The sequence below is a fragment of the Chiloscyllium plagiosum genome, unplaced genomic scaffold, assembly GCF_037043375.1.
Source record: "Chiloscyllium plagiosum isolate Xiang-an unplaced genomic scaffold, Cpla_swu_hap1 HiC_scaffold_23, whole genome shotgun sequence".
NCBI classification, from domain to species: Eukaryota; Metazoa; Chordata; class Chondrichthyes; order Orectolobiformes; family Hemiscylliidae; genus Chiloscyllium; species Chiloscyllium plagiosum.
This window is the reverse complement of record NW_028270161.1, coordinates 60,844,977-60,870,198: the sequence shown is the minus strand read 5'-3', so window position 1 is coordinate 60,870,198 and position 25,222 is coordinate 60,844,977. Positions and strand designations below refer to the sequence as shown.

The 25,222-nt window shown below is 42.7% G+C and overlaps 1 protein-coding gene across 3 annotated transcripts in view; it reads right to left on the bottom strand.

Annotated features, from left to right (window-relative positions):
- Positions 1 to 25,222, bottom strand: part of LOC122561437 (dynein axonemal heavy chain 3-like) — a 557,691-nt gene that overhangs the window by 94,814 nt on the left and 437,655 nt on the right. For all 3 annotated transcript variants that reach the window (XM_087999740.1, XM_087999741.1, XM_087999742.1), the window contains 7 exons: positions 25,028 to 25,123; positions 23,570 to 23,761; positions 21,412 to 21,545; positions 14,494 to 14,656; positions 11,075 to 11,257; positions 5,445 to 5,603; positions 2,782 to 2,889 (listed from right to left, as the gene is read on the bottom strand). In XM_087999740.1, coding sequence (XP_087855866.1) covers positions 2,782 to 2,889; positions 5,445 to 5,603; positions 11,075 to 11,257; positions 14,494 to 14,656; positions 21,412 to 21,545; positions 23,570 to 23,761; positions 25,028 to 25,123 — 1,035 coding nt within the window. The remainder of the gene's footprint in view (positions 1 to 2,781; positions 2,890 to 5,444; positions 5,604 to 11,074; positions 11,258 to 14,493; positions 14,657 to 21,411; positions 21,546 to 23,569; positions 23,762 to 25,027; positions 25,124 to 25,222) is intronic.

Genomic DNA, 25,222 nt, shown 5'->3' with positions numbered 1-25,222 from the left:
TCTGTTCAGTGTAGAAACTGAATGAGACTCAGATTGATAGGACATTCCCTGATGAAATGAACAGAGAGAATGTACTCTCAGGTAGGACCCACACCCAAACATATCTTCACCACCTCCCTGAACATGTTCGGCTTCAAAGAATCATTAATTGAACCTCAGGGAATAGTTATTAACAAATGGGAAGATTATTGAATGCAGCCTGCCCTCCTGCATGGAAGCTAATCCCTATAAAAGAGCTCTTTTTTAAGTTTATCAAGTCAAATATTTATTCACAAAATATATTTCTTCATTTCAAACACACTTCATGCAGTATAGTTCACTGTCGTACTGATGAAATTTGACTTGAATTGTGGTTCATCGAAGTTATCCCTCACCTTTCTAAGTAATCCATTTACCTTGAGTCTCTACATTATCACAGCTCCTATGCTATTCAAGTTTCTTGGGGTTGTTAACAGCAACACAATGGCACAAGGCAATGAAGAAAAGAAATACTCTCAACACAGTGGTGAGGATCGTCAGTCTGTGATGATTCTCCTGGGAGAGAGCCTTCATATTTCATTGCACACTCCAAACCCTGACTCGACGCTATGTTTCTCTCACTGTGATGCTATGTGATGGCGTAGCAGATAATTGAAGAGCCCAGTGTTATGAGGGATGCTGCTTGTGATTGTTCTTAGAGTTAGCACCTATGGTGTAACCTTCAGAAGGACTTCCAACTGTTATCCTCAGAGAATCACAGTCCATCCTTTGTGCTCAAACACTCCAAATGAACAGTGCAATTGGTGACATTCTTCTGCCTTTTCCCCACCTTCCCCCTACACATTCTTCCTTTTAAGGTTAACATTCTGCAATTGAAACTGTTTCTTTTCTTCAAGGAAAACAGTCCCAACTTCTTTAATCTATCTTCATCTTTGAAGTTCCACATCCCTGAAACCATTCTTGGTAATATTTCTCCAATGAATTCACCTTCCCCCTAAAGTGCAATGTCCAAAACTGGATGCAGTACTCCAGCTGAGGACAAACTAGTGCCATTTACAAGTTCAACATAATGTCATTGCTCTTGTAACCAAAAGAGAAAATGCGGGAAAATCTCAGCAGGTCTGGCAGCATCTGTAAGGAGAGAAAAGAGCTGACGTTTCGAGTCTAACTGACCCTTTGTCAAAGCTAAAAAAAGGGAGATGTAGGGAGGTATTTATTTATACGAGGCTGAGAGAAGGTGAGTCAAGAAGCAAGGGTAGCAATAACGAGGTGATAATGACAGTGCATAGAGAGATTATAGGGAGATTAGGGGCTGTGAATGACCAAGGCTGAAGCCAGTGCTATGTGACAAAATATGTGGGGGATCGGGGGGGGGGGGGGGGGGGGATGGGTGAAGCAGAGACAAAATGGAAAACAGGGGAGAAGGGTAGCAAAGGGGGAAGAGGAGAGGAAAAAAGTGATGAGAGAGTGGGGAGTGAGAGAAAGACAATCAAGAAATAAAAGGTACAGAATAGTGAAAAAAAGAATAAAATAAATGAAATAAAATTATGGAGCAGAATGAAAACAGAGGAGTCGAGATGGGAAATTAATCTGAAGTTGTTGAATTCAATGTTGAGGCCGGCAGGCTGTAACGTGCCTGGTCGGAAGATGAGATGCTGTTCCTCCAGTTTGCGTTGAGCTTCACTGGAACATTGCAGCAGGCCCAGGACAGACATGTAGGTATGGGAGCAGGATTGTGTTGAAGTGGCAAGCCACGGGAAGGTCCAGGACCTGATTGCATACAGACCGAAGGTGCTCAGCAAAGCGATCTCCCAGTCGGCGTTTTGTCTCTCCGTTATAGAGGAGACCACATTGGGAGCAACGAATGCATTAGACCAAATTGAAAGAGGTACAAGTGAAACGCTGCTTAATCTGAAATGAGTGTTTGGGGCCTTGGATGGTGAGCATGGAAGAGGTAAATGGGCAGGTGTTGCCCCTTCTGTGATTGCATGGGAAGGTGCAGTGTGTGATGGGAGAGGTGTTAGATGTGATGGGAAGGTGCAGTTTGTGATGGGAGAGGTGTTAGGTGTGATGGGAAAATGCAGTGTGTGATGGGAGAGGTGTTAGATGTGATGGGAAGGTGCAGTGTGTGATGGGAGAGGTGTTAGGTGTGATGGGAAGGTGCAGTGTGTGATGGGAGAGGTGTAAGATGTGATAGGAAGGTGCTGTGTGTGATGGGAGAGGTGTAAGATGTGATGGGAAGGTGCCTTGTGTGATGGGAGAGGTGTTAGGTGTGATAGGAAGGTGCTGTGTGTGATGGGAGAGGTGTTAGGTGTGATGGGAAGGTGCCGTTTGTGATTGGAGAGGTGTTAGATGTGATGGGAAGGTGCCGTGTGTGATTGGAGAGGTGTTAGATGTGATGGGAAGGTGCCGTTTGTGATTGGAGAGGTGTTAGATGTGATGGGAAGGTGCCGTTTGTGATTGGAGAGGTGTTAGATGTGATGGAGGAGTGGACTAGGTTGTTCATTGCTCGTGTACTCTGTGCCCTTTAATGAAGTCAAAAAATGCCGTATGCTTTAATTAACTGGTTTCTTAACTCATTCTGTGAATTTCAAAGCACTGTGCAGCTCGGCCTCTCCACTCTTGCACTCCCTTTAGAGTTTGAACCTTTACTTAAATTGTCTCTCCATGTTCTTCCCATCAACTCAGTATTAACTCAGAATTCCTCACATTAAGCTTCATCCACTGTACCAACCTATGCTCTCTCAAAGTTGTGCACAACCTCTGTAACTCCTGCTAAGTTGAATTTGTAGCAGACTTTACCTTCAGTGATTCCAGGAATTTCATATCACTCAGCATCTTCTTTGCAGAGGGCCAGTAATCATCCATACTTTTCCCATTTGCATCCACTTTTTTCTCAGGTTTAATTCCCTCAAGAAAGATAGAAGTTGGATATTAGGTTATTTACTGCTACTTAGAAACAGATTTGTTTCTGCTGTTCTACATTTATTAAATTGATTTGCACCATTTTATCTGGTAGAGTTTTGGAAGCCCATTAAAAGAGCCCTAAATTTGGGCAGCACGGTGGCACAGTGGTTAGCACTGCTACCTCACAGCACCAGAAACCTGGGTTCAGTTCCTGCCTCGGGCAACTGTCTGTGTGGAGTTTGCACATTGTCTGCGCGGGTTTCCTCCCACAGTTCAAAGATGTGCAGGTTAGGTGAATTGGCCATGCTAAATTATCCACAGTGTTAGGTGAAGGGGTAAATGTAGGGGAATGTGTCTGGGTGGGATGCTCTTCGGAGGGTCGGTGTGGACTTGGGCCGAAGGGCCTGTTTCCACACTGTAAGTAATCTAAAAAAAAATTTTGTGAAGAAAATGAAACAGTTGCTGAAGGGTCTGGATTGTTCTGAATAAAGGGTTTTTACACCTTTGAATTGTTAGGTGTTGTATTGTAATGCTTTAGTGCAGTGATTCCTCAAAGGGACCTGTCTTATTTCAGCAAGTTGGACTTTACGTTGACCAGGTAAAAACAATGACTGCAGATGCTGGAAACCAGATTCTGGATTAGTGGTGCTGGAAGAGCACAGCAGTTCAGGCAGCATCCGAGGACAGGCAAAATCGACAGCCCGAAACGTCGATTTTGCCTGTCCTCGGATGCTGCCTGAACTGCTGTGCTCTTCCAGCACCACTAATCCAGAATTTACGTTGACCACCCTTGTGTACTTTTTCATATGCATTGCACACTTTCCCAATGGAGGAAAAGACAAATTGCAGTGATAATGTATCAAAATGTCAGTCTTTGTTGCCATTTTTATCTGTTGTTACTTAAACAGCTGGGATAGATATAAATATGGTTTTAACACATGAGAATATCTGACAATCTGAAAATACCTTCTGCTGCTTCCTTACATTGATTGCCAGAAACGTTTTCCTGAAATGAACACTTCTTTTCTGTTGATTATTTCGACAGCTGTAGTCATTATCAATGTTTGGCTGAGTTTTCAGGGCTAATGGACTTCATAACAATAGCTGTTATATTCATTTGACATTGAAAGACAGCCTTCAAGAAGTTGAAGTAACAGCTTATCCCTTTGATGTGATTACTAGTTTGCTGACATAAACACATAATGCAAAGTATTTTACAGATGGCTGAATTCACTTTTTCTTAGAATTAATAAATGGAGGCTTTCATTAGATGCCGAGATTTACTTTTCCCCCAAGGTTAGTAAAATTATTTTCCATCAATATTATATCGCACCTGAGGACTGTACTGCTCACAATCTGCATTGTGAACCCGACCCGGTGTGAAAAGGCGAAAGTGGTGTGTGCGGCCATTCATGAGTTGGGCATGTGGCTTGCAGACCACAAAAGTGTGCTGGTCCAGTTTTGCAGAGGCCAGCGAGAGAGGTTCAGCCCTCAGTGTTCAGGAGATTGTGTCTTAGGATAAGGACAAGAAGCAATGTATATAAAAACTGCACCTTTGGCAGAATGCTGGTCAATCAAAGGTGCTGTGAAAGGAGGCTTGGTGTGTCACTGAAGTGTATCTAGTAGATAGTACACACTGGTGCTACTAAGTCTCAGTGGTGGAGGGAATGGATGCTTTTGGATGTGGTGCCAGTAAACTGGACTGCTTTGTCATGGACGGTGTCAAGCTACTTGAGTGTTATTGAAATTGCAGTCAAATATACAAGTGGGGAGTATACCATCACACTCCTAGCTTGTTCCTTGTAGATGGTGGACAATTTTGGGGAGTCGGGATTCCTAGCTTCTTATCTACTCTTGCAACTCCTTTATTTATATAACAAGTGCAGTTCAATTTTTGGTCAATGGTAATCACCATTGATAGTGGGGAGTCAGTAATGCCATTGAATGTGAAGTTAACATTAATGCCACACAAGGGTCAGGCAATGCCACTTGGCACTTTTCAATCCAAGTCTGAGCATTGACCCGCTTTTGTTGCATTTGGACTGCTTCAGTATCTGAGGAGTCGCAAATGGTGCTGAACATTTTGCCAGCATTGGCAAACATCCCTACTCCTAACCATATGATGGAGGGAAGGTCATTGATGAAGCAGCTGAAGATGATTAGACACTATCCTGAGGAACTCCTGCAAAGATGTCATGGAGCTGAGATGATTGACATCCAACATCCACAACCATAGTCTTCCTTTGTGCCAACTATGACTCCAACCAGTGTAGAATTTGCCCCCTAATTCCAGTTTTGCTAGGGCTCTTTGATGCCACACCTCGTCAAATGTGGCCTTAATGTCAAGGATATCACACTTACTTCACCTCTGGAATTCACTTGTGGAACTTAGCATGATGTAAAGTTGTCAGTATAACTATTCTGTAACATGATCGGTTCATATGTTCCTCAACATGAACACAGATACCATGCCAGGTGTATTATGGGAGCGTTCAATTTGTGAAAATGCCATACGCACTTTTTTCAGTGAACATTAGACTTTTTACTTTCTGGGATACCTTCAAGATACAAATGGCAGTGAGTGTGAGCCGCACCCCTGCTGGAGGGTTCTGCATGGTCTTCAGTAGAGTGATATCACTGGCCTTCAGTGTGTCGAGAGCTGTGATAGCATCGTTGAGAGCTGGCATAGCCACACTCAGCTTCTGCTCACACTCAACCTACAGGAGAGTCACACAGTTACCCTCTGGCTGGAGGACATAAGGTACAATCAAACACAATTATATCAAAGTATGTCAATCCTTTTATGTCAAGCAATGCCTCAGTGATACAGTCAAATGGGATGTTTTTTACTCTAAATTAGAGACAAATGCTTTCCATTTCAGTGTCTTGCCATTATTAGTCAAGGCATAGAGCTTAAGAGCAGGGAGGTTATGCTGAAAAACTATAAAATGTTGGTTAATTTCAGCTAAAGCATTGTGTGCAGTTTTGGAATCCACATTATAGGAGGGATGTGATAGCATTTGAGAGAGTGCAGAGGAGATCTACCTGGATGTTGCCTGGGCTGGAGAGTTTTAGCTATGAAGAGAAATTGGACAGACTGGGGTTTTTTTTGTTACTGTAGAGGAGATTGAAGGGTGATATGATTGAGCTGTATACAATTCTGAGGAGCAGGAAGAAACCTTTTGCCAAGATGGAAGGATCAATGACCAAAGGGCATGGATTTGGAGGAGCTGTGAGAAAAGACCTTTTTACCCAGCAGGTGGTGGCAATCTGGAACTTTGCCTGTAACCATGGCAAAGGCAGAAACCCTCATAACATTTAAGAAGTATTTCGATATGCACTTGCAATACCAAGGCATACAGGCCTATGGGCTAAGTGCTGGAAAATGGGATTAGAGTAGTTAGGTGATTGTACTTGATTGGTGCAAAATTGATGGGCCGAAAGGCCTCTTTCTGCTCTGGTGACCTCTCTGATTCTATGACTTCTGCACCTCCGATTGCTCAGGTAATCCGCACTGTAATGCTGCATAAAGGACGCTGTGTGTTGAGGGACACAGCCAGCTCATAGACTGGACCAGGCTACATCTCCGGGCTCTTCACTCACTGCTGCAACACTGACTCACTTTGAGCCTGTCTGGATGCTCACATCAGCCAGAGATTTCAGGCTCATCTTACTGCCATATTGCTATGCTGTTTAATGCAGCACCAAGTCAAGAGGTTTGTCATTGTTATCAGCAGGTGTCAGTCAAGACAAAAGAGTTAATGAGTCCTGGAATGGTAAGTGTTGGGCAGCCTCCTGTACCAGTCCAGGGCATGCTCAGAGCAGTACAGACAGGATCCCCTCCTCATAAGGAGTGAGGAGCTGAATGTCAGGCAGTTTGCCACCTGTATAAACTCTTTCTGTCCTATTGTGGGCTTCTTTCTTCCGAGAGTGAGAGAGTGAGTCTGGTATTACAGGAGGTGAATTTGGTTGAACAGTTATGTATGAGCCTTGATGGGAGGTGGGTACAGTACAACAGGGTAGGTTTGGTTGTACTGAGTGTGAAGGTAGATAGAAGGGGAAGATGGTGGCACTTAGAGTATTGGAGTGAAGAAGGACATTGATTGTCTTCCTACAGTGTTGGGCATTCCTCCAGATGGCTGAGACTACTTGAAACACAGGCTGGCATGCCCTGGTTTCATGCCCTCCACCCTTGGTCTTGGGGTAACTGTGCACTGCCCTGTCAGCAGGAGCACAAAGTGGGTGCCGGTTTTTCCATCTGCCATGTCAGGGGCAAATATGTGTTGGGCATCTCCGGACTGAGTGTCTGTCGAGGTACAAAACAGGATTTTTAAGGTGGCATTGGTGCTAGGGATGTCGGTATTTTTGTTTATTGAAGACATCTGCTTATAGAATTATAGAGTCAAAGAGTCCAACAGCATGGAGACATGCCCTTTTGCCCAAACTTTGGCCCAAAATGTCAATTACGCTAACCACTTCTCTCTGCATTGACCTATATCCTTCCAATACTTTCCTATCCATGTATTTGTCCAAATGCCTTTTAAATGTTGGTAATGTACCCCCCTCAACCACCTCCACTGGTAGATCATTCCATATGTGTACCACCCTCTGTCCTTCAGATTCCCATTTATTCTTCCCACTCCAACCTTAAACTGATACAATACTCCAAGTGTGGCCTCACCAACATTCTGTACAACTGCAACATAACTTCCCAACTTCTATACTTGGTGCCCTGACTGTTGAAAGCCAGTGTGTCAAAAGCCTTCTTCACTGCCCTTTCTACTGGTGACTCCACTTTCAGAAAACCGTACACCTGAACTCCAAGTCCCTATGTTCCACTACACTCCTTGAGGTCCTGCCATACACCATGACAGTCCTACCTTCATTTGAAATTCCAAAATGCAAGACCTCACACTTTTCTATATTAAACTCCATTTTCCATTTCTCGGCCCACTTCCACAGCTGATCAAGAACCTGCTGCAGTTTCTGATAACCTTTCTCACTGTCCACGATACCGCCTATTTCAGTGTCAGCTGCAAACTTACATGCCTTTTACATTGTCATCCAAATCAGTGATATAGATAACAAGCAGCAATGGGCCCAGCACTGACCCTGAGGCACTCGACTAGTCACAGACCTCCAGTCCGACAAGCATCCTTCCAGTACTATCCTCTGCTTCCTACCATCTAGCCAATTGTGTATCCAATTTGCCAGCTCTCCCCAGATTCCATGCAATCTAATCTTCCAGAGCAGCTGACCATTTAGAATCTTATCAAAAGCCTTACTGAAATTCATGTAGACTATGTCTACTGCCCTGCCCTTGTCAACCTTCCTGGTCACTTCATTGAAGAACTGTAAAAAATTTGTGAGGCATGACCTCCCATGCACAAAGCCATGCTGACTACTCTAATCAAACCCTGTCTTTCCAAATGTATATCTAATCCCTCAGAATCTTCTCAAGTAACTTATCTAACACTGATGTTAGGCTTACTGTTCTGTAGTTCCCAGATTTTTCTTTCCAGCCCTTCTTGAATAAGGGCACAACATTCGCTACCCTCCAGTCTTCCAGAACCTCACCCATGGCTAATGATGATGCAAAAACGTCAGCCAGGGCCTCCATATTTTCTTCTCTAGCCTCTTGCAAAATTCTTGGAAATATCGTGTCAGAACCAGGAGATTTATCCATCTTCATACGTTCTAATACATCCAACTGTGATATGGACTGTCCCTAAGATATCACCACTAACTTCCCTATATTCCCAAATCCTCATGTCTTCCTGCAAGGTAAACACAGGGGAGAAATATTCATTGAGGACCCGCCCATCTCCTGCGGGTCCACACTTACTTGATGGATCTTTCTATTTTAAGTAAGGGGAGGTTGTGCCTGACAAACCTGTTAGAATTATTTGAAGAGGTGACAAGTAGGTTAGACCAGGGAAACCCAGTGGATGTGGTCTATCTAGACTTCCAAAAGGCCTTAGATAAGGTGCCACACGGGAGGCTGCTGAGTAAGGTGAGGGCCCATGGTGTTCGAGGTGAGTTACTGGCATGGATTGAGGATTGGCTGTCTGACAGAAGGAAGAGAGTTGGGATAAGAGGTTCTTTTTCGGAATGGCAGCCGGTGACAAGTGGTGTCCCACAGGGTTTAGTTTTGGGGCCGCAGCTGTTCATGTTATATATTAATGATCAGGATGAAGGGACTGGGGGCATTCTAGCGAAGTTTGCCATGATACGAAGATAGGTGGACAGGCAGGTAGCACTGAGGAAGTGGGGAGGCTGCAGAAGGATCTAGACAGTTTGGGAGAGTGGTCCAGGAAATGGCTGATGAAATTCAATGTGAGCAAATGCGAGGTCTTGCACTTTGGAAAAAAGAATACAAGCATGGAATACTTTCTAAACAGTGAGAAAATTCATAAAGCCAAAGTACAAAGGGATCTGGGAGTGCTAGTGGAGGATTCTCTAAAGGTAAACATGCAGGTTGAATCCATGATTAAGAAAGCGAATGCAATGTTGTCATTTATCTCAAGAGGGTTGGAATATAAAAGCAGTGATGTGCTACTGAGACTTTATAAAGCTCTGGTTAGGCCCCATTTGGAGTACTGTGTCCAATTTTGGGCCCCACACCTCAGGAGGGACATACTGGCACTGGAGCATGTCCAGCGGAGATTCACACGGATGATCCCTGGAATGGTAGGTCTAACATATGAGGAACGGCTGAGGATCCTGGGATTGTACTCATTGGAGTTTAGAAGATTAAGGGGAGATCTAATAGAAACTTACAAGATAATACATGGCTTGGAAAGGGTGGATGCTAAGAAATTGTTTCCGTTAGGCAAGGAGACTACGACCCGTGGGCACAGCCTTAGAATTAGAGGGGGTCAATTCAGAACAGAAATGCGGAGACATTTCTTCAGCCAGAGAGTGGTGGGCCTGTGGAATTCATTGCCGTGGAGTGCAGTGGAGGCCGGGACGCTAAATGTCTTCAAGGCAGAGATTGATAAATTCTTGATGTCACAAGGAATTAAGGGCTATGGGGAGAATGCGGGTAAGTGGAGTTGAAATGCCCATCAGAGCTGAAAATGTGTTGCTGGAAAGGCGCAGCAGGTCAGGCAGCATCCAAGGAGCAGGAGAATCGACATTTCGGGCAAGAGCCCTCCTGCCCGAAACGTCGATTCTCCTGTTCCTTGGATGCTGCCTGACCTGCTGCGCTTTTCCAGCAACACATTTTCAGCTCTGATCTCCAGCATCTGCAGACCTCACTTTCCCCTTGAAATGCCCATCAGCCATGATTAAATGGTGGAGTGGACTCGATGGGCTGAATGGCCTTACTTCCACTCCTATGTCTTATGGTCTTAAGTCAAATGTAGACAAAGTGTACAATTAACCATATTGAAAACTGGATTAAACAATTAGATTGATGGTGTGAACTACCAAGTTATGGAGACTCCTCCTGCCTCTGTCCTAGCACCTTGTCCATCTTAAAGCAAAGTCCAGGCATTTCTGAGCACCAGCACCCCTCCGCTTTGTTTTACTCTACCTAACACTCCTGACAATTCTTTAACAAATAACCTCGCAGCTGTAACCCCAAAGTATTATTTTGGATCTTTACACAGCACCAACACTCTCATCTATACTGCCAATTCTCACACTGTTGTTGGGAATATTAATCCCCATGCTGGAGTTGGGATCATGCTGGATTTTGGATCAGTCAGCTGAGAAATAGACATTTCAGATCAAGAGATTTGAGTAGGATCAACGATCATTGGAAGTGTGGAACAGGCTGGTGCATGGAGTGGCAAAGCTAACCATTCTTCTGGTGCACCTTGTGTCAATATGAGTACTGATCCATATTGTCCAGGTCAGTTATTTATTTTACCTCCTTAAAATGATCCTTGGCAAATTATCAAAATGTTCAGTTTTCAGACCATTCAGTTTTTGACCAGCCGCATTTCAGACACTGAACAAATAATATTAGGATTAAAGTGTGGTGTAGTTTATCATATTTAAATATCAAAACACAATACAAGTCCAATGGGGAACTTGGCTACACTTGGTTTCCTGACTGTTGTACTCCTGTAGTCAGAATGCTGTCGGGGCTGTCAGCTGTGGGGGGTATGTAAGTCAGAGTGGGTTTGACTCTGTCGCTAAATCTTTGTCTTTTGGATGAGGCAGCATTCAAATAATTTACCTTAATCGCCCGGGCCTCCTGTGCTGCTTTATTTGCTGTTTCTTCATCAGTTTCCACCACCCTCTTCACAACCTCCACCTCCAGTGTCTCATTAGCAATGACCTTTAGAAGCTCCTCTGTCTCCTGGTTTCGTTCCATTAACAGAGGCTTTAACCCTGTCAGTTCCTGCTGCATTATCGCAATCTGATTGAGTACAACAAAAAAGGATCAGCACAATATATGTGTGTGTGTGGGTGTCTATAGTTGTATATGTAGGTGTGTGTGTCTATAGTTGTATATGTAGGTGTGTGTGTGGGTGTGTGTGTGGGTGTCTATAGTTGTATATGTAGGTGTGTGTGTGTGTGGGTGTCTATAGTTGTATATGTAGGTGTGTGTGTGTGTGTCTATAGTTGTATATGTAGGTGTGTGTGTGTCCATAGTTGTATATGTAGGTGTGTGTGTGTGTGTCTGGAAAACTAGAGATAAATATAAATAAATGGCAAAATAAGGGTTTCTGAGGGCAAATAAGAGCAAGAAAATGAGGAAAAGATTTAGCAAAGAGAGCACTGATCCTACAGATAATGAGTCTGGTGAATTAATATTGAAATAGGGAAATGACAGATGAACTGAGCTGCGATTTTGCATCAGTCTTCACTACACAGGATACAAGTAACATCCCAGAAGCAGAAAATCAGGATAAATCAGGAAGTGGAAGTGAGGAAGGAACTCAGGAAAATTACAATCACTGAAGGAATGGTACTGAATAAATTGTCAGAGCTACATGCTGACAAGAGCCCAGCTCTTGAGGTACTTTGGTTTAGGATGTAAAAGAAGGGCGAATGAGATAGCTGATGCATTGATTTCAATTTCCCAAATAAATTCCCTGATTTGGAAACTCCCACTAGATTGGTAGCTAGCAAATGTAACTTTTTTATTAAGAAGGGAGACAGAAAGCAAGAAACGTCAGGCCAGTTAGCTTAACCTCTGTCATAGGGGAAAATGTCATAAGCTATGTTATAAAAGGACACTTGAGTAAGTTCAAAGTGATCAGGTAGAGTCAACATGGTTTTCTCAAAGGGAAATTGTGTTGAACTAATTTGTTGGAGTTCTCTAAAGAAATAATTTGTGCTGGAGATAAAGGAAAATCTTAGATTTTCAGAATGCATTTGATAAGGTGCCACAGCAAGATTACTGTGGAAACATTGACATGGCCAGAAGATTAGATGGCTAACAGAAAGCAGACAGTAGGATAAATAAAATGTATTGAGTGGTGTGCCACAGGGGTCAGTGTTGGGACCTTGACTTTTTGCAATTTATATAAATGATTTAGATAAAGGGACCAAAGGTGTGGCAGCTAAATTTGCTGTAATATTTATCTGTAATTTGTTTATCTGACTGTAATGATTATCCTTTTAATTTTATTTATTTTCTAACTTATACTATGAATCACTGTAAGGTAATGTAACTTTATTTTTCTTTATTTCTCCATTTTGTATTAAAGGTTTGCTAATCGGTACCTTGTACCTAAGATGATGCCATAAAGGGTGACGTTGTAAACTTTTCACTGTCCTCCTGTACTTGAGTCCATGTGACAATGAACCCAATTCTAATTTAATTTTTTTTTTTAACTTAGTGCTTTCAAATTTATAAACAATCACTAGATTAGATTCCCTACAGTGTGGAATAGGCCCTTCAGCCCAACAAGTCCACACTGACCCTCTGAAGCATAATCCACCCAGACCCATTTCCCTCTGACTAATCCACCTAACATTATGGGCAATCTAGCCTGGCCAATTCACCTGACCGGCACATCTTTGGACTGTGGGAGTAAACCAGAGCAGGCACTGGGAGAATGTGCAAACTCCACACAGACAGTTGCCTGAGGCTAGAAACAAATCTGGGTCCCTGGCGCTGTGAGGCAGCAGTGGTAACCACTGAGCCACCTTGCCAACCCCTGTTGACATAAAGATAGAGAGGAGAGAGGGCTGTGAAGAGGACATAAGGAGGTTCCAAGAAAAAAATATTGACAGGTTAAGTAACTTGAGCAAAGTTGCAGCAAATCAGGTATAATGTGGTAAAGTATGAAATTGTCAATTTTGGAAGGAATAATACAAAAGAAGCAAATTATTTAAACAACAAAAGGTTGCAGAGCTGTGAGATATAGAGAGTTCTGGGTAACCTAGTTCATGAATCACGGAAGGTTAGTGTGAGGCTACAGGAAGTAATAAGGAAACCTAACAGAATATTATGATTCAGTGTGAGGGCAATTGAATGCAAGGGTGGGGAAGTTATGTTTCAGTTATACGGGTTATTGGTGAGATTACATTTGGAGTACTATATACAGAACTGATCACCATATTTATAGGTGTAAATATACTGGAGGCTGTTCAGAAAAGGTTTGGCAAACCTGGAATGTGTGGGTTGTCTTGTGAAGAAAGTTTGAACAGGCTAGGTTTGTATTCATTGGAGTTGAGAAGACAAGTATGGAAAATACAAGATCCCGAGGAGTAGATGTGGAGATGTTTCCTTTTGAAGAATAATCTAGAATTTGGGGATTATTCAATTAAAGTCACAAGACAATTTTTTTTTCTCTCAGAGGGTATTGTGACTTTGGTGTTTGTTCCTGAAAAGGTGAAGAAAGAAGAATCCTTGAACATTTTTAAGGCAGGGGTGGAGAGATATTGGTTAATCATGAGAGTGAAAGTTTATAGGAACAGATGAGAATCTGGATTTGAGTTTACAATCAGATCAGGCACGATCTTATTGAATTGTGAAGCAATCTCAAGAGGCTGAATGGCCTTCATTCATATATTTGGAGAAAGTGAGGACTGCAGTAGCTGGAGATCAGAGTCACAAACTGTGGTGCTGGGAAAACACAACTGGTCAGGCAGCATCAGAGGAGCAGGAGAGTCAAAATTTCAAGCATAAACTTTCATCATTCCTGATGAAGAGCTTATATTCAAAATGTCGACTCTCCTGCTTCTTGGATGCTGCCTGACCAGCTGTGCTTTTCCAGCACCACACTTTTTGACTTAATTCACATATATTTTCATTCATGGGCCGAACAAATCCTCAACATGGATTGCTTAATGTGTTTCACCAGGGCTGTGAAATAAGGAGAACAAACCCCATTCAGATCAGCATTTTCTTACAACTAAAACTGCACACAGTCTTCTCAGCTGTTCACTCAGTTCATCCACTGGCCAGGTCTGTGATTCATACACAAGCAGTTAAACAGGAGAATTCACAAGAGATCATGTGGATTGGAAAGATCCGTAATGATTATAGAGACTTCCTTTCTGATACACAGCCTGGTTATGACCCAGATTTAGAGATCAGGTCGAGGGATTGGGAGCTGGATGAGAACAATCTAATAATGATCATATTGCACCAAGTCCCAGAGCTGGGGATATATTGTAACACACTTCAGTGAAGCCTACCTGGGAGGCTGCAAAGTCCAGTTTTTCCAATCCAACTGTGTACCTGTTCTTATTGGCCAATAATGCAAGTCTTTTTCTTTCTAATAGGTTTTTAAATATCTTTATCAGTTCAAGGTAGGATGTAGGTGTGACATAAGCTCTCCTTTGAAGTGTTTCGTAGAATCTAGAGATGATAAGATGGTGAGCATAGTAAGAAGCAATCAGAAAACTGGGATTCTGAAATAAAAGCAGAATGTACTAGAACACTCAGCAAATCAGCAGCATCTGCCAAGACAGTTCCCAGCCCGAATAGCAAATAGCTAGCTGCTTGGATTCAAATCGACCTGGTTTTGAACTTCTCCAGAAGGGAAGAGATTGTAGAGCAGGGGGAACACCACTGAATATCGCATTAGTCTGACCCTGCTCTCCCCTCACCCTTTAATATCCCACCCAGTTTAATCCCACTCTCCTCTCTCCCCTCGCTCTCTTTAATATGCTGCCCAGTCTAACCCTACACACCCGTTACTCCACGTCCCCTTTAATATCCCGCCTGACCTAATCCCATTCTCCCCCTCACTAGCCCCCACACTCAATCTATTCCAATCTGCTGCCCTTTGTCTAATCTCTGTAAATTTTGTTGAAATGACTGTTTTATAAAATTAATTGTTCTGACAAAACACTAAAGGTATTTGGATAGAATTTAGAAACACTGTGAGGCAAAAAATGATCGTCAGATTTGCATATAGGCCCCCAAACTGTAACAGTAACTATGAGCAACATTAATCTGCATTTAGATTGGGCAAATCAAATCAGTGACAATGTCATTGATGAATAATCCCTCGATAGCTTTCTGGACCAATATGTTGAAAAATTAATAGAGCACAGACCATACTAAATCGGGTATTCTGTAATGAGAAAAGAATGATTGGAAATCTAGTTGTGCAAGGTTTTGTGGGAAAGAGTGATCATATGACAACATCAATGACCTGGTTACTGAATCTACATGAAAGGAAATTACAATGGTATGAGGGGTGCCTGTGATAAATTGGGGAATGTTACTTAAAGGGATACTGGTAGATAGACTATGACAAATATATAAGGAGTTCAATGAAGAACAGCAACAATTGGTCAGTTTTGTTTGGCGCAAATGTAAAAGGGTGGTCAAACCATGATTTACAAGGGAATTTATAGATAATATTCGATCCAAGGAAGGGGCATAAAAAGCAGCTGACCTAAGGACTGGGATAGGTTTAGCCTTTCAAAAAGGGATTGATTAAGAGTGAAAAATGGAGAACTTGTGGGGAACATACAAACTGACTGCAAAACTTTCTATAGGGATGTGAAGGTTGGTCAGGACCAATGTAGGTCGCTTGCAATTAGAAACAGGAGAAATTAGAATGGGGAACAAAGAGATGACAGACCAATTAACTACATATTTTCTTTCTGCTTAAACAAAGGAGAACACAATTTATGTCCTAAAAATGTCAGGAAACACTGTGCCTCATGAGAGGGAGAAACTGAAGGAAAACAGCATAAGTTGGGAAATGGTGTTGGGGTAATTAATATGTGTTATGAATACAGGCATCAGGAGGCTGATTTGATTTGACTGTCTGTCTTCATGTTTTAACAATAGGGAGAAACAGGAGGGTGAATAATGGTATAGATTACTAAAGAAAAATTGGCAAATTATCGATGAGGAGGAAGCTTTTTCCTCGATGGATGATGCAATTGGGGACACACTGCCTACAATGCTGTGGAAACAAATTCAGTTGGAACTGTCAGTCAGAGGTTTGTAAAGGACTCATTTGTGGAACCAATTTGAAGACTCTTTCAAAGGATATAAGCAGTCAGAGTGGACCAAATAGCTGAGTCTTGCCTTCCATAATTCAATTAGCATCCCTGTCTTTCAACAGATTAAAATTAATGCTGGGTTGCATTTAGTATTGAATGTGTTCGTCCAGTGAATTTATTAGCAGCCTCAGTTTTCAAGTAGCTGGAGGCTGATTGCAATGTGAACCATTCCCACACAGTCTGTGTAAGTTACAACCGTTAAGCTACCCAGCAGTTTGCACAGAATGAGACTTTCGAATCAAGAACTCTCACAGAAAAATAGAATAGAATAGCCTTGATTGTCACGTGCACTCAGATGAGTGCAGTGAAAAGTTTATAATGTCACCGCTTTGGTGTTATCTCAGGTACTGACTACCTAGATACAGATTCTTCAAATGTTTGTCACAGAATTGAAAGAGTAAAAAAGAACTTTAGCATAAGAATACAAGGTTTTAGAAAGTACTCAGCTCACTCAAAGACCAGAATAAGAATAAAAGTATCTTTAAAAAGTTCTCAAATTATAGTCCTATTCACTGAGACCGTGCCTGCTGGGATTCAGAACATGAAGACTCACTGCCTCCATGTACTGGGCTCACCACTGGGACTTGTCTTTCAGGTCAGCGGGGCTTGGACTGCCTTCCTTCTGGACTCCAGCAGGATTTCCTGATGAAGGGCTTATGCCCAAAAGGTCGATTCTCCTGCTCATCGGATGCTGCCTGACTGGCTGTGCTTTTCTAACACCACTATTTTTCACTTGTTTCTGTTCTTTTAATAACGGTATAATTATCCCATGCTATTCTCAGTTCCAGTGTTTCTGTGGGACAATGCAATTCCATGTCCTCAATTGCAGTGTTACAGTGGATATTGAATATCATTCATTCAAGTTCCAGTACTTCCGTGGGATATTGAATATCACTATCCTCAGTTCCAGTGTTGCAGAGGGATATTGAATATCACTATCCTCAGTTCCAGTGTTGCAGAGGGATATTGAATATCACTATCCTCAGTTCCAGTGTTGCAGAGGGATATTGAATATCCCTGTCCTCAGTTCTAGTGTTGCAGAGGGATATTGAATATCCCTGTCCTCAGTTCCAGTGTTGCAGTGAGATATTGAATATCGCTGTCCTCTGTTCCAGTGTGACAGTGGGATATTGAATATTCCTGTCCAGGGTTCCAGTGTTTTGGTGAGATATTGAATATCCCTGTCCTCAGTTCCAGTGTGACAGTGGGATATTGAATATTCCTGTCCAGGGTTCCAGTGTTGCAGTGAGATATTGAATATCCCTGTCCTCATTTCCAGTGCTGCACTGAAATACTGAATATCCCTGTCCTCATTTCCAGTCTTTCATTGGGATATTGAATATCCCTGTCCTCAGTTCCAGTGTTGCAGAGGGATATTGAATATCCCTGTCCTCAGTTCCAGTGTTGCAGTGAGATATTGAATATCGCTGTCCTCTGTTCCAGTGTTACAATGGGATATTGAATATCCCTATCCTCTGTCTCAGTGTTGCAGAGGGATATTGAATATCTCTGTCCTCAGTTCCTGTGATGCTGTGGGATATCGAATATCCTTGTCCTTATTTCCAGCGTTGCAGTGGGATATTGAATATCCCTGTCCTCAGTTCCAGTGTTTCTGTGGGATATTGAATATCCCTGTCCTCAGTTCCAGTGTTGCAGAGGGATATTGAATATCCCTGTCCTCAGTTCCAGTGTTGCAGAGGGATATTGAATATCCCTGTCCTCATGTCCAGTGTTGCAGACAGATATTGAATATCCCTGTCCTCAGTTCCAGTGTTGCAGAGGGATATTGAATATCCCTGTCCTCAGTTCCAGTGTTGCAGAGGGATATTGAATATCCCTGTCCTCAGTTCCAGTGTTGCAGAGGGATATTGAATATCCCTGTCCTCAGTTCCAGTGTTGCAGAGGGATATTGAATATCCCTGTCCTCAGTTCCAGTGTTGCAGAGGGATATTGAATATCCCTGTCCTCAGTTCCAGTGTTGCAGAGGGATATTGAATATCCCTGTCCTCAGTTCCAGTGTTGCAGTGAGATATTGAATATCCCTGTCCTCAGTTCCAGTGTTGCAGAGGGATATTGAATATCCCTGTCCTCAGTTCCAGTGTTGCAGAGGGATATTGAATATCTCTGTCCTCTGTTCAAGTGTTGCAGAGGGATATTAACTATCCGTGTCCTCAGTTCCAGTGTTGCAGAGGGATATTGAATATCCCTGTCCTCATGTCCAGTGTTGCAGAGGGATATTAACTATCCCTGTCCTCAGTTCCAGTGTTGCAGAGGGATATTGAATATCCCTGTCCTCATGTCCAGTGTTGCAGAGGGATATTGAATATCCCTATCCTCAGTTCCAGTGTTGCAGAGGGATATTGAATATCCCTGTCCTCATGTCCAGTGTTGCAGAGGGATATTGAATATCCCTGTCCTCAGTTCCAGTGTTGCAGAGGGATATTGAATATCCCTGTCCTCAGTTCCAGTGTTGCAGTGAGATATTGAATATCCCTGTCCTCAGTTCCAGTGTTGCAGAGGGATATTGAATGTCCCTGTCCTCAGTTCCAGTGTTGCAGTGAGATTTTGAATATCGCTGTCCTCAGTTCCAGTGTTGAAGAGGGATATTGAATGTTAAGTGATGACCTGAACCTGCGTTTCAGTATTAATTGAGATGTCAAAAACTGAAACATGAGGACTTGATTTATCACTTTGGCCTTGTTTCACTGCAGTGCAATGGACTCATGGCTGACATTGATTGAAGTCCATCTATCTGCCTTCATCCCACATCCCGTAATACAAGGGACAACAATCAGTCTGTCAAACCTCACATGAAAATGTACCATGTTGACCTCGTATCACTTGTTGTTTCTGAACTTCACCTGTCCTTTGTGCTTCTGAATATCACTCAGGCCCTAATTTTTCGATTCTGCTCCTTGGTCCTCAGCTCCCTGACCAGCAGCAATAATTTCCCCCAGTTGACCCTATTGATCAGATGTCATCACAGTCTCCTGATGTAGTCTAACCAGAACTTTGACTCAGGATTGCCTGCCCTCTTTATGTTAAAAATCACACAACACCAGGTTATAGTCCTACAGGTTTATTTGGAAGCACTAGCTTTCAGAGCGCTGCTCCTTTGTCAGGTAACCAGTGGAGTAGACTCATTGGACACAGAAGTTATAGCAAAAAGCTCTTTGGGTGTCTTATTCTTTGTCCTATGATCCTGCCCCACTAGCTACCTGATGAAAGAGCAGTGCTCTGAAAGCTTGTACTTCCAAATAAACTTTTTGAACTCTAAACTGGTGTTGTGGAATTTTTATCTTTGTCCACCCCAGTCCAACACTGGCACCTCCAAATCATAGCTCTCAATATTGAGCCAGCATCCCATTGTTGATAATTTGCCCAATTTACCATGGATAATTTCTGTCTCATTCTATTGAAATCATTTTAATGCAAATATTGTCATTTTCTCAGTTTCTCCTTTCAACATTCTGTTGAACTGGATCGAATTATGATCACTGTGAGGGGAACATTCACATGTCATTAAACTGAGAACTCAGTCTATCTCACGTACCTTCACCTGATGTAGGGGCTGCACTCCAAAAGCTTGTGATTTCAAATAAACCTGTTGGACTATAACCTGGTGTCACTTGACCCCTGACTTTGTCCATCCCAGTCCCACACTGGCACTTCCACATCAGTTCATCTCAGCCCTCATTACTGAATCAAACGTGGCCCATCTCTCTATGTCTACAAAATAAAGCTGCAGAAAATGATCACAAGCACACTTTTGGAATTTTGAACTCCGACGCTCTGCACATCCCAATCAATGTGAATGTGAACATTGTCCAGGAAATATTCTGTTTTTGTAGCAGAAAGGGAGGGATATTAAATTTCTCCTGTTTAACCTCAGTGTCATAGTTAATGAGCTATAACTTATTTCTGACTCTCACACATTAGAATATTTGCATTTATTGATAAAGGAATAGACTATAAATGTGAAAAAGTATTGCTGCAATGGTACAAGGCATTAGTGAGACTGTACCTAGAAACTGTGTACTATTTTGGTCTCCCAATTTGAGGAGGGGTGTAGTTGTTTTGGAGGCAGTTCCGAGGACTTTCAGAGAGAGGGGCTTGTCTTATAAAGAGAAATAGAGCCACTTAGATCTTGCTAGAGTTTAGCAAAATGAGAGGAAATCTAATTGAGGTATGTCGGATGCTAAAGGGGATTGACAAAGTAGACATAGAGAGGATGTTTCCTCATATGGGACAAGCTAGAAGGAGAGGTTATAGCTTTAGGATAAGAGGTGGTGGATTTAAATCAGAGATGAGGAAAAATTACTTCTCTCAAAGGGTAGTGAATCTGTGGAATTCATTCTCCAGAGTATGGTGGATGCCGGGACACTGAATAAATTAAAGGAGGAAGTATATACATTTTTAATTAGAAATGGGTAGAAGTGCTGTGGAGAGTAGGCAGGAAAGTGGAGTTGAGACCATAAGACATAGGAGTGGAAGTAAGGCCATTTGGCCCATCGAGTCCACTCTGCCATTCAGTCATTGCTGATGGGCCTTTCAATGCCACTTACCCGCCCTCTCCCCGTATCCCTTAATTCCTTGCGAGATTAAGCATTTATCAATCTCTGCCTTGAAGAGGTTTAATGTCCCTGCTCCCACTGCACTCCATAGCAATGAATCCCACAGGCCCACCACTCAATTGCTAAAGAAATGTCTTCACATTTCTGTTCTAAATTGACCCCCTCTAATTCTAAGGCTGTGCCCACAGGTCCTAGTATCCCCACCTGATGGAAACAATTTCCCAGTGTCCACTTTTCTAAGCCAGTTGAGATCAGCCATGATGGTATTAAATGGTGGAACAGGCTCAAGAGGCTGAATGGCCTACTCCTGCTCCTATTTCATATGTTCTTATGATCTTATTTATAAACTTTTGATGCTTATTAAATAACTCGGTGAAAAAATGCATAGCGCCTTTGACCAATTCTTTTAAAATAAATCAATAAAGATTTTGCACTCTCAGAGAAGTATCATTAAAGTATCAGTAATACCAGCAAATTAAAGTCAAACAATAATATTCAAACAACAAACAGTCACCTTCCAGAAAGAGCAATGACACTCTGGTGGAAATGTTTACATATGAACACAGCTTCATTCCGGATAGCTTGTGACATTTCAACATCATCCAGAAAATGGTTCGCCACTTTCTCTAAGGCATCGTCAGGCCAAGCCTGCAATATAGAAATGTGAAAGAGTACAACATGAATTTAAATCAATTCATAACACAATCTACTAGCAAAGTGAGAGTCAGTGTGAGAGAGAGAGAGTCAGTGCCATACAGAGAGTCAGTGTCATTCAGAGAGTCAGTGTCAGACAGAGATCTTGCATCTTGGAAAGTCAAATGAAGGTAGGTGTTTCAAGGTAAATGGTAGGGCCTTTAGAAGTGTAGTGGAACAGAAGGACCTTGGCGTGCATGGTTCTCTGAAAGTGGCGTCACAGGTAGACAGGGCAGTGAAGGTGGTTTTTGTCACATTGGCATTGAGTTTAGAAGTTGGGAAGTTATATTGTAGTTATACAGGACATTGGTGAGGCCGCACTTGGAGCATTGTGTTCAGTTTTGGTCACCTTGCTATAGGAAGGATGTTATTAAACTGGAAATGGTGCAGATGAAATTTACAAGGATGTTGCCAGGACTCAAGGCAGAGGTTGGAGAAGCTAGGACTTTTTTCTGTAGAGCATAGGAGACTGAGGGGGGGATCTTATAGAAGTGTATAAGGTCAAGAGAGGCATGGATAGTGAGAGAGATAAATTTCAGGTTGTCAAGTGTATGTTGATTTTAACGAATGTAAAAGGTCTTTTAAGAAATAGTTTTAAGCTAAGAAATTACTTTGAGTGTTGTAGCTGACCACACACAAAATAAAAAAGTGGCAGGGGCATTTCGCAATAAGCTCATAGTTTGTAGGTCCGCGTTTTGAATTATCAAGATAGTAAAGGATGATCTCAGAAGTCAGAAGGTTAGATAAGAGGAACTGGACAAAATAACAGGAAGGCTGTAACGAACAAGGACAGCCAAATAAGGCAGATTTAAAGAAAAACAAGTGAGGTAATTAATAAGTATGATAGGCTTGGGCTTGGGTGCAGGGAATTATCAAATGAAGGAATAACGGACGCAAGTAATAACTAAATAAGGGGATAGAATGAAATAGACACTTATGATAGGTTTATTGCTCAGTGTAGGGGTGTCGAGAGACCCCTCAGAAAAGTATAAAAAGCTCTGTATTTTACTGTCGGGTGTGTCTCTCCTCATACAGCCACCCATCTTGCAAGATGTTCAAATAAATGTGCTGCTTCAGAACTCTTTGACTGGGACTGAGAATTATTGATGAAGTGGGGTTCATTTCTCACAATAGGGTGAATGCACTCAGTCTTTTTGCTAGGGTTTGGGAAGGAAGGACTAGAGGGCATCAGTTTAAGGTTAGAGGGGAAAAAATAAAAGGGAACCTGAGGGGCAACGTTTTTACACGGAGGGTAGTACGCGTATGGAATGAGCTGCCAACAGAAGAGGTTGAGGCGGGTACGTTAACAATATTTAAAAGGTATTCGGACAAATACATGGATAGGAAAGCATTAGAAAGATATGGGCCAAGTGCAGGGAAATGGGGTTAGCGTTCATGGACATTTTGGTCAGCATGGACCAGTTTGGACCAAAGGGCCTGTCTCCGTGCTGTTGGAATCTATGACTCTATGAGGTAGTGGTGGAAGTGAGCACAATTTTGTCATTTAAGAAGCATGTAGACAGGTACATGGATGGGATAGTTATGGGGGTTTATGGACCAAATGCAGACAAATGGGACTGGTTTAGGTTGTGAAAACTGGGTGGCATGGGCAAGTTGGGCGGAAGGGCCTGTTTTCATGCTGTACACCTCTATAACCTTCCGACAGAATGAAGCTATTCAGCAACTCTTGCTCTTTGCAACAAGCTTCCTGTCTGATGTGCAGCTCCATTTATCCTCTGGAACTCGCAGGAAAACATATTGAAACTTTCCACTCACAAAACAGTCTAATTATAAGGTGGAATATTAAAAAGTGCATTGTGGCCAAGTATTCGGCCATTCTATCTCAGTTCAAGACTGTTGCAAATACCTTTGGTGAAGAAATATAAATACATCTGTAAAGTTTACTCCAACAGAAAGCTTTCAGATAACAATTGCTGTGGCCCATTACTCTTTGTTTATAAGTATTGAAACAGAGTTACCTGGAACCAGTCAATGGTGCAGCAGTTAATCAGAGCTGGGAAGTGCCGCAGATGGTTCCGGAATGCCTCACCGATTGGGCTGAATACCAGCATCAGGTGCAGGTTTTGCTGAATCCTCTCGGTGAATTTGCTGTATGGATTGGTGGGTGAAAGCTCTAGCTTCACTTTGCCAGCTGGTGCAAGCTGGGTCATCTGGCCGGGAGAGAACGTTAGCATCAAATAACCCGAGGGACACAGGCACACCTGTGATGTTAGTGCTCATCGTTCAAACATAAGCATGTTCAGAATATTGTCACTCTGATACACTGACAGCAACATTTCCAAAACAGCTCTCTGATCTCAAGATGGCCTGTACACTTCACACCACTTCACATTTGAAATGTTTGGGCACAGATTGCAAGCATTCACAAACAAGGAAGGTGATAAATGGTCAGAGCATCAATTGGAATGATGTGGATTGCATGGTGAATATTGTCCAGAAAATTTGCAGAAAGCCCACTCCCTCCTCGAATCTCATGATGGGATCCTTCAACACTACCTGGGAGGTTCAGTAGGGCCTCATGTAACAATCCTAATTAAGGACAGCACCTCTGAGGTAACCCTAACTCTTGACTCTAATCTTAATGCTAAAGGAATTATCATCATTACTGCACTCCCTCAGTGTCTCACTCCCTCACTGCAACATTCCCTTAGTGTCTCACTCCCTTAGTGTCTCACTCCCTCAGTGTCTTACTCCCTCACTGAGACACTCCCTAAGTGTCTCACTCCCTCACTGTGACTCTCCCTAAGTGTCTCACTCCCTCACTGTGACTCTCCCTCAGTGTGGCATTCTGCAAATATCTCACTCCCTCAGTGTGGCACTTCCTCACTGCGGCGCTCCCTTGATATGATACTCCTTCATTACAGCACTCTCTCAATTCGACACTCCTTAATGTGATGCTCCCTCATTGTAACATTCCATCACAGCAACAGTCCCCCAGTGCATCAGTTCCTCAAGGGAAGCGTGAATGGAGGGGAGAATGAGTGAATGGAGTGGAGAGTGAATAGTGGGAGGATGAGTGAATGAATGGAAGGGGGAGTAAGTGAATGGAGGGGGGAGTGAATGAATTGAGGTGCCAGTGAGTGAATGGAGGGGGGATGAATGAATGGAGGGGATAGTAAGTCAGTGATTGGAAGGGGGAAGTGATTGATTAGAGGGGTGAAGTAAGTGGGCGAATGAATGGAGGAGTGAACACTTGAATGGTGGAGGCATTGAGTGACTGTGAGATTGAATGAATGATGGGGATTGTGTGAATAGAGGTGACAACGAGTAATTGGAGGGCTGGGGTGATGAGTGAAATGTACAGTCACAGTTGCGCAAGCCACAGCTTTACAAAATTAGCTCACCAATCCGTCTCAAAGGAAAGAAACCTGCAGTCAGTCCCAAAAAATGGCTCTGATGTTGAGACAAACACCAACCTTTTCAATGATGATTCGCTTCTCCTCATTATCATACAGGTTGGGAATGTCTCCGGTGTTGAGAATCATGCTAATGTCTTCAAGAAAGGCTTCATCCTGATGGAAAACAGTGATGAGGAGAACTGCAGACTTTGAAACTGAAGATTATTCATTCCTAGCCATTCTCTGGATGTGGCATCATTGGTGAGGGCTGGC